Source organism: Rhinichthys klamathensis, unplaced genomic scaffold, assembly GCF_029890125.1.
Source record: "Rhinichthys klamathensis goyatoka isolate OS25496 unplaced genomic scaffold, OSU_Roscu_1.1 h1tg000296l_1, whole genome shotgun sequence".
Lineage (NCBI taxonomy): Eukaryota > Metazoa > Chordata > Actinopteri > Cypriniformes > Leuciscidae > Rhinichthys > Rhinichthys klamathensis.
In genome coordinates, this window is record NW_026606815.1 from 552,764 (window position 1) to 563,446 (window position 10,683).

General features: G+C 36.6%; 1 protein-coding gene across 3 annotated transcripts in view; it reads left to right on the forward strand.

Moving 5' to 3' along the window:
- Positions 1 to 9,809, forward strand: part of sub1b (SUB1 regulator of transcription b) — a 137,459-nt gene extending 127,650 nt beyond the window's left edge. For all 3 annotated transcript variants that reach the window (XM_056270042.1, XM_056270040.1, XM_056270041.1), the window contains exons 4-5: positions 2,194 to 2,302; positions 9,455 to 9,809. In XM_056270042.1, the coding sequence (XP_056126017.1) occupies positions 2,194 to 2,302; positions 9,455 to 9,534 (189 nt within the window). In that variant the 3' untranslated portion in view covers positions 9,535 to 9,809. The remainder of the gene's footprint in view (positions 1 to 2,193; positions 2,303 to 9,454) is intronic.
- Positions 9,810 to 10,683: the final 874 nt, after the last annotated feature.

Sequence of the window (10,683 nt, forward strand, 5' to 3'; positions counted from 1 at the left end):
ACTTTTGCGACAATGCTGCGGCGCTTGTGGCCTCTAGGGGCACTAGACGTGAAAATTACAGGTCGAGCGCACCCTAGTGGCCAAAAATTCCACAGTGTGCCTTTAAGGGCAAAAACTCCTACAGAATACACAAAGGCTGAATATAGAGTATGCATAAAGGTTCTGAAGTAATTTTGCATTGGAACCAGCATTTTATACTGTTTTGATGTTCTTTAAATTCTTCAGTGTTTGACTGTAAGCAGTGTTACTGATAAATGATAAATCTGATATTTACTATCCTTCAAATTGGAGCCCGACCGATATATCGGCGGGGCCGATATTATCGGCCGATATTAGGCATTTTTCTAACTACCGGTATCGGCATTTATAATGGTCGATAAATAAATATTTAAAAAAAAATGCGGGTGCGCTGATTCATGTAAGGGTGGCGATGCCAATAAAGCACATAAAAGCTGTCACAAAGAACTGGCAAAAGTAATGATTGTGAATACATCAAATATAGCAAGGAGACATTTTCATTTTTTATTAATAAACAATATTATTTGCAAAATAACAAGTGTTTTCAGTCAGTGTCTCTGCAAAGTTGACGACGCTGACTCGCGATCTTCAGTGAACACGCCAGAGAGAAATGCACATTTCATACGGATTACAGCAGAGAGCAGTCTGTCTTTCGTTTTGAATTGTTCCGTTTAAAAGTAGACATTTCAATATATATATATTTCTCAGGTCTATACGCTGAGTTTCGGTTCATTTATGAGACGAGTTGCAGTTCACGCGCCGGCGCCTCCGTGTCGAGATTATCTATTGTCTGCTATATTTACTTCTTATTTATTAAATCCAGGGAATTGGTTGATGAAACATTGATTAAAATTAAGATACAATTAATACAAAACGAAATTCACTTTAATGAAAGGCTTTTTGCTTTCTGTTTGAGGTCTCTGAAAGTTTTAAAGCACTTTAGTGCCGCTTTCAGAGCTTGTCAGTCCGTAACATTGTTTTTTCCTCATAAATGCGAACGCGAAAAATAAAATAAAATGAATAGGCCTATTTTATGTTCTGTTGAGAGCCAACCCTTCTTCATCTGGTGGCTATTACTTTTGATTTGCGGAGTGTAATTTACAGAATTGATTTCTCTGCTACCAGCCTCTGTCACGTTGTGTGAGCTTGTGATGACTAGGGAAAGCGCGCAGCTGAGAAGTCCCGATTATATTGTCTGCTATATTTACTTCTTATTTATTAAATCCAGGCAATTGGTCGATGAAACATTGATTAAAATGCGTTGCGCGAGCGACAAATCTCCGACAGTAAACTGATGCCCCATTCTGCTTTGTAACGGGCGCTTTTTCGCGTCTAGGGTAAACAGCTGTTGCGACGCGAGCAATAACGGCCGCGTCCGGTGTAGACAGTGTTGAAGCTCATTCTGCCTATAACGCTACGTTACACAAGAAATAATTTATATAATTATAACACTGTTTCACGTTTAGTACATTTTGCTTACTACTTATTTAAAAATAGTATAAAAGTACTGTAGCCCACATATGTAATTAAAAACATTTTCATTATGATATTATTCATTTTACTTTAGTAAAAAAATCTGAGTTCTTCCTCCACTTGTAGAGATTAGAGGAATTAAGACTAAAAATAGAAGATAATAAGGTTTTGTCAGTGACACTTTTGATATATTTATCGATACAAGTTATGTTTTATATAACGTGACTAAATTAAAAGACAAAGTCGTTAGTGAACATTATGCAACAGTATTTATAATATAATATAACATGCAATGCAAACTAGTTTGGTTACAGCTCAAATGTATCATTCTCATTCTATCATTCACCCTGTCTCCATTACATATCTTTGTCACACAAGTGTTTGATCACCACATTTGAGTGATCATTGCAAAACGTGTATATATTTATTCTGTTTAAATACTGTGTATTCTATATACAGTACCCATCAAAAGTTTGTACACACCAATAGGACAGTGTGTACAAACTTTTGACTGGTACTGTACTATAATACACATACATAATATTGCTACTGTATTATAATATACACATAAATAATATCGGCCGAAATATATCGGTATCTGGCTTTTTTTTATCGGCATCGGCCCCCAAAAATCCATATTGGTCGGGCTCTACTTCAAATTAATTGTCATTTGTGGCTCATTCATGTTTTGATATATGACAGATTGGGAAGCTGAGATACGTCACCGTCAGGGATTTCAAAGGCAAGGTTTTGATTGATGTTCGAGAGTACTGGATGGACCAAGCTGGTGAAATGAAGCCTGGAAAAAAAGGTAACTATGCAGGCATTTATTTTTCATATATATATATATATATATATATATATATATATAGTGTTTCTTCTAAGATTTTTTCCAGCTGTGGTGGCAGGCCCATTTCCCCAGGGGGAGGGGGCGTCGCCCATGAGTGATATTCCTTTGGGCCACGCCCCCCTTGCCCCAGGTGTTTAAACCTCCCCTAAAGTATTATAATATGAAAGGCTCCAATAAGAGCGGCAAAGCGATTATGCGCATCCCGTGCGCAGAATGATGCACTTAAAGCAACGCGAAGTCACAGCGTGCAGCGCTTCCATTGAAAAGTTCAAAGCACAAAGTGAAGAGATATTTGATGCTTAGTGTATCAATGCAACAGTTTATTGAGCCTTTTCTTTTAACAGTTTTAAATTTGAGTTACAGTATGCATGAAGAACAATTCATAGTGCTCTCTACTCCAGTGCTGTAATCTAACAGACACCCAGGAGAAAGGAATATGATTTGGCGCTATAAATTCCAGCAAGATAAAGTCATTTTATGCAAACCATAGACTTTTATCTACAGATAAAGTATAACAATGGGAACATTGATCTTGAAGAGAGTGTCGTCGTGTTACTGTCGTAACCAAACGAATGCTGAATGGAGAATGACTGAGGAGAGATGAGTTTCCATTAACTTCAACTTAACGACTTAAATATTAATTTTTACCTCACATTATGCTATCGAATGACTTTAGAAGTCTTGGAATATAGTGCACGAAAACTTTATGGTGCTTTACAATGTTTGTTATGCCTTTAGTGGGGCTTAACAATAACACAATAGTATGCACAATATCAGACCTCACTGAGAAGCTGCAGCCGTGGCGGGATGATTTTTGGTGTGGCGGACTAGAGTTCTCAACGGGCCTGAAAATTACAACCTGACCCGACCCAGCCCGTGGCTTTTAAAGCCCGGACCCGATGTAACCCGACACATCAACATGAATTATCTGCCCGAACCCGTCCCGCGGCCCGACGCCACCCTTTTGATCGGTGAGTGATGTAGAATAGAATGACTGCTGCGCTTGATGCAGAGAGAGTCCCGGCCGCGTGCGCACTCTCACGTCTCCCACGTTCCGCCCATCCAGCTGACATAAACCACATTTCAATAAACGAAAAAACCTATCCAGTGATTAAATGTTTTCTGTATTGACGCAAATCTTGTGCGATGTCCTAAACTGCCGAGATAATCACACAACGTGTGCCGTGGCTAGACGTCCGATACGCAAACGAATGACTCATTTTAACCATTCACTTTAACTCAACACTGAACTCACGAGACCTCTGAATCGGTGTATAAAAAAATCGGTAACACTTAATTAGATTAGTTAACATATACTATTAATAAACTGCACTTCTACAGCATTGTTAATGTTAATTTCAATATTTAGATAGTCTGTATATAGGCCCACTATATGTGTTGCCATTAAATAAGCGCATTTAGTTTCATTTTTGTTAAAATATTATAATGTTGTTGTTTCTTTTACATCTATGCTGATTATGAAAATTGAACAGCATGAGTAAGATGCGCAATATATCGGAAGATATGATGGGTCAGACATGATTTTGACCACTAAATTAAGTTTTGTTTTGTAGAAAGCCTTTCTTTAAAAAGGGAATTTCGTTGTGTATAAATTGTATCTTAATTTTAATCAATTTTTCATCAACCAATTGCCTGGATATAATAAAAAAGAAGCAAGTATTGCAGACAATAATGATCATGATATAGGAGGCGCGGGCGCGATTGCATTGCACGTGAACTGGAGCACATCTCATCATAAATTTTGCTCATTTAAATAATAGTGTGTGTGTATATATATATATATATATATATATATAATTGCGCAGCTCCCCCTGCCAATGATCTAGCACCCCCTCAGCACCTGCGTTAAAAATTATCTGGCGCCGCCCCTGAGCGACGGTGATTTCACCTGCGGCAAGTTTACTTTTCACCTCCATCTTCTTCTCCGGGCTAAAGGCGTGCACGCAGCGGCGTCAGGTCTGCCCTCGCGTCGCGATGCACGTTGCACGCAGCAGCCAGACTTTCTTTACAGTGAACAGCAGCGATGAATAATAAATGTTTTTTTTTTTTTTCACTGTACAATTCGAAAGATTAAGCCCGAGGTCCGACCCGAGTCATTTGCAAATATTTTGGACCCGAACCCGCGGGTCCCGTCGGGTTTGTCGGGCCGACCCGACCCGTTGAGAACTCTATGGCGGACCACCACGGCAGAATGAATGTAGCGGAAAACACTGTGTGTATGTATATATGTATATATATATATATATATATATTAGTGCTGTCAAATCGATTAATCGAATATACCATGGTTTTAGTTATTAAAGTTTTCGTTTACATAATGTGTGTGTATACTGTATACATTCATACACATATTTATACATTTATATGTGTGTGTGTGTATATATATATATATATATATATATATATATATATATATATATATATATATATATATATTAGGGCTGGGGTAAACGATTATTAATTAAACGATTAGTCTGTCGATTATTTTATCGATTAGTCGACTAATCTAACGGCTAATTGAACGATTCTTTTTTGTAACATGGAAATTGCAGGAGTGCACATTCAATGCACAACAATTTTGATCTGGTTCTTACAGAGTATCTACACTGTAAAATGTTTGGTAGGCTACTCAAATGAGCCCTATCACACTTGGATGTGGTGCTCATTTTAATGTTTTCAGTGCTCATAAAAAACATCCGGACTGATTTTTCGGTTTTGTTGACGGGGGTGGGGTTTACATGCGCTTCATAAGGCACACATGCACATTTGCACACACACGCGCAAGGTCTCTCGCTCTCTCCCTCGCTGCGCGCGCTACACGGTTTAGAGCTCGCGAGCTCTAGATTCCGGGAGATTTTAACTAATTTGCGGTCATCAGGGAGCCGCTATCACTATGCGGGAGACTTGGGATGTCAACTCCATTTGACAAAGAGCGCAAATAACGACACCTTTACGTTTGGGACTAAATTTGAAGTATTCCCATACCTTCGATGATTTAGTGCGAGCTGGTTTTTTTTAGGACTTTTTCTTTTGTTGGGACTTTTGCATGGCTTTGTTGTGAATTCTGTGAAGAGGTTGCTGTTTCGTCCTCGATTCTGCAATGTTTCGGTCTCCCACGTGTGTGTGGCGAGCTGTACCGCCGGGAACGGTGCAAAAAAATAAATACATAAATAAATAAAGAAGCGTCGACAAAAAAATATGACGTTGACGAATTTTCGACGCGCCGCTACAGGCCTAATATATATATATATATATATATATATATATATATATATATATATATATATATATATATATATATATATACACACACACACAGACACGCACACATACACACCAGAGTTTCCGTTGTCCGGTAATTACCGGACATTGGCCGGGAAAAAAATGAAATGTCCGACAAAATTAAATCTCTCCGGTCAAATTGTCCGATTAAAATTGCGTAATAATCCCGCCCCCCTAACACAATATGAATTTGAGAATAAGCCTAAAATATATAAAGCAAAAATACACCGACCTTTGGCTATGTTATAAAGGAACAGGCTCTACCGTTTGAAAGTTATTAAACAACATCGCATGCTGCATTTCAAATAAAGCGCACGCCTAGAACGGCTGTAATATAGACCTAAACAACGAACGATTGAGTGAGACGTTTCAAATATGGCCAGGCCCATTGATATTATTGATAAAGTTGATAAATTGATAAAGCTGACGATGCAGACTCGCCATCTTCGCAGTAGTGAACGCGCCTATAGAGAGAAGTGTGCACGCGCCGACGCCTCCGTGTCCTGATTAGCCTATATTGTCCACTATATTTGCTTCTTATTTATTAATCCAGGCAAATTTGTTGATGAAACATTGATTAAAATTAATATACAATTTATACAAAACGAAATTTTCAAGCAAAAATAATATTCGAAGATCGCTGGGTTGATTATTATTCGAAAATCGCACCCCTCCACCACATGCACGCACACATGCATTAGACTACACACCGGAGCATGTGAGCAAAGCGGAACGGTGTGACGCTTATTATAAGTTAAAAAACTTAAATATACGTTTCATATTTATAAATAATATAATGTTATTATTTTTTTATTTCATCTATGTTGATTAGGCTATATGAAAAGGGAACCGCATGAGATGAGTAAGATAGGATCATAAGATCACCAATAGGCCTATATATCGGAAAACATTTGGAATTGGTCAGACATGATTTTGACCACTTATTTTATTTTGTAGAAAGCCTTTCTTTAAAGTTTATTTCGTTTTGTATAAATTGTATCTTCATTTTAATCAATGTTTCATCAACAAATTTGCCTGGATTAATAAATAAGAATTTATTCATATGAAGTGTGCATTTCTCTCTCTAGGCGCGTTCACTACTGCGAAGATGGCGAGTCTGCATCGTCAACTTTATCAACAATTTAAATGTTTCATGCATAATCATTACTTTCGCCGGTTCTTTGTGGCAAGCTTTATTTCAGGTGTTGTGTGATATCTCTGCGCCCAAGTAGCAGTGCTTCGCCTGTGTAGAGTGAGAGTCTCCGCAACGGCGATAGATGGAAACGCGCGTCCGAGTGAAGATTGCGCAACTCGCGCAGCGCGTCGTCCATGCAACTGATAGCAGCGGACACGAGCGCTCAGCTTGATTTCAAAAACAACTGATTTTAGCGCTAGATCTCTTATTTAATAGCGAACTAAATGAATGATCTGCTAGTTAACTGGAGATGTTTTATTTATTTGTATTAGGTACATCCGTGCCTCAATGTTTCAAAAAGTGAATGTGTGTGAAACCATAGTAAAAAAACAATTGGTGTTGATTGACGCCAATCGGACTTTCATGTTTTTTTCCGTCTATTTGAAAGTTAGGCTAATAATAACATGTTGCATTCTATACGGCCTGATTATGTCATTTTTTAAGTTATATGGCCTGCCTCCAGTTTTCCTCAACTTGACTAATTAAGAGGCGATATTTGACCGGCATATCATCAAAATGTCCGTTAAACGAAACCTCTGCCGGTCACTTTGACCGGCACCATTTTTTTCTAGCGGAAACTCTGATACACACACATATATTATGTAAACAAAAACTTTTATGGTAGATGCAATTGATCGATTTGACAGCATATATTTTATATATATATATATATATATATATATATATATATATATATATATATATATATATATATATATATATATATATATATATACACATATATTTGTCATTCTACTTTGACCTCTTAGTCAAATATCTTTATCCTGTTAGCCAGCACCCCCACCTTTTAAAAAATCCCAAGAAATGGCATTCCCAAACTAAAACAGATACAGTTCAGGGCTCGAATTTCAGCGCGGGTATTGCGTATAATTTTAATAATTCTCGCAGGTCTCCCACTTATAACGAAATGGGAAATTCCTGCAAACATTGATTCACTTTAGCATGTAGGTTGTATTAGTAAATTAATCCACACAGATTATAAAAATCAAATCAGTCATTTTAAATCTTTCTGCGAGACGCAATTTCACAAACAGCGTGAGTGATTCAGCTGTGCTGCGTCTTCTCTCTCGTCTCTCAAAATAGGTTGCACAAGGCAAGCGTCAAGCGCGCTGCAGGCGGCGATACTACACTCGCTTTTAGGAGTCGGGACATGACGGAATATTCATTTGCATAATCGGGCCAGCATTGCATCGTGACTAAAGTTTACCATTTGCACGTCTTTTTAAGTCTTACCAGTTTAAACATTCAAGCGGTTTTAAACTATTCAGTGCTTGTGCGCTCTCTGAGAGATGATTTTCTCTGCGTGCATACATGGAGTAAATTAAGCCGCCTCACAAACAGCTCGCGAGTAACATTTTTTTTTTCTCTTTAACAGTCATAAATGCAAAATTGTCAAAATTGCGGTCTTGGTGCATATACTCTAAACACAGTTGGTTATTTCTTAAATAAGCATAAAACACATGCGTTTTATGCTTATTTAAGAAATAACCAACTGTGTTTAGAGTATATACAGTATAATGAACACAGGATCCGTGCACTAGCTCTTAAAGACATGGCTGTCATTAATTTTGTTTTCAAAACAACAAAAGATAGCTTTAATTTGAAGGAATCGGGATTAATAGCCTATGTATTTAATTTAGTCAGGACTAAAATACTACCCAGTGTTATTTTACATTTGATTACTTTCCTAATACTAGTGTTAGACATAAAGAGAAAAGTTTTTGGATAGGTCTCTTTATTGGTGTCTTTATTCTATTGTATTTATTTGTGCTACTTTGTTCAATTTTAATTCAAAGATTGAAATCAAGCTTCCTTGTGTTGTGTAAATTCCTAACAAAATCACCCCATTGTAAAAATGCAATGAGAGAGCAAACATTTAGGTGCGATAAATGTAAGACAAAAAGCAGACACTTGGCAATTTATTTTAAAGTCAGAACTAATTATTGTCATAATGACATGATATGCTTGTTCATCAAGAGTGCCATTTATGGACTAAATGTGCATAGAGCACCCTCAGGCTGCCAGTATGATTGAAAACCCAGTACATCACAGTATCCAGCGCTCATAATGATTACATCAGCGCATTTTGGGTAAAGGTTGAATAAATATTACTCCTCTTTATAGAAATTTTATGTAAACATATGAGAATCCAATATTTCACCAAATCTGCACACTTTTGAACTAAAAGCCCTGAGGGACGTTGTTTTGTCAAGCGCTTTCATGACAGTTTCTTTCTGAATTGGAGCGGCTGACGGTCATAATTCATAATAAAGGTGTCGACTCCTTTTTTCATTTCATAACTCCGAAAAACAAATTAAGACATAACTGTTACTATAAGTTTCTCAGAATAAAATTGGTCAAATACTGAAGCTTGAGTCTTAGATCTTTTTAATGATGTATAGTTTGTCCAGGTAATTACATAAATCTAATAGTACTTTGAACTAATTTAAACAAAGAACAATTTAGTGTGTCGGCGTCCTTGTGAAGGTTAACAGGTTAAGTGCAGGTAAAATATTTCATTTAAAATATTTCTTTAATTTGATTACTGTCTTATAGTTGTTTTTGTTCCATCAATTGTATTGAATCACCCTCAGGCATCTCGTTGAATCCTGAGCAGTGGAATCAGCTGAAGGAACAAATGTCGGACATCGATGATGCAATTAAAAGACTGTAAGATCACTTTGTGCAGTGAATGGTTGGCTGGTTCTTTTTAGAGTTCCATACTTTGGTACATGGGGACTTAACAAAATGTTTCCTGTTTCAACTTGTACTATGTATGCTGTTAAATTTGATGAGACTTCTTTTGTTATGTTATTGTTAATTTCCAACAGTCTGCTGTTAAATTTTGATGTGTGTGCATAAGTCTTGACTGGGTGATTGTTATTTTAATAGTCTAATAGCTGCATTCTTCTCGTACTCTGCCTACACAATAAAGGCTTTTTTGGTTTGGAGTTTTCAGTGTGTCCTTTTGAGTATAACTTAAATACAGTGTGCTTATTAGCTATAAAAATTTAACCCATGCTATGATGTTTTCTTCCCTAAACCATGTTACAATTCTTTCAAATTTTAAACTTGTTGTGATCCTGACAATAAACAGAGCAGTAATGGATGACCTAAAATGAAGGCGTTTTGCACTTTATGATACTTGTGTCCAGTCCTGAGTGCTTGTGTGTAATTTGCTCGCCTTCGCGTGGGAGCAGGAATTATAATGGTCCATAAACCCACTCAAATATAGACCAGACTCCAGAATAAAAACAGCCCTTTCACTTGACTGTCCAGAAGAGCCATCTTGCATCAATTGCATTTGCTGTCTAAATTAAATCAATCTTAAATCATGGTAGCCACTGTATTGCCAGCATGTATTTGAGACAATATGGTTTATGGTGTTGCGTGCAAAGGAAGCATTATTCAGACGGTTTCTGTAAGAGGAAACCACAGTTTGAGCACAATTTCACAAAGATTCAGAGGTTCAATGTGAATAAATGATTATAAAATTAATTTATTTGTATATCTTTTTTTTTTTTTTTTTACTTTTCAGAACTGGGTGACTTTTTCTTATTTCAGACATTTAGTGCAAAAATGGTCTATATATATATATATATATATATATATATACACATATATACAGCACATATACATATATATTTTAGGGGTGTAACAATATATCATGTCACAATATATCGCAATACAAAACTGCAACAATATGTATCATGCATAGTGACAATATGTATTCTGTATAGTTAAAAGTTAACTGGATTTTTTAAAGGAAAAAAATCAAGTTTACAGAGTTTTAGTGTCAGTACTACATTAAACTACTTTATAT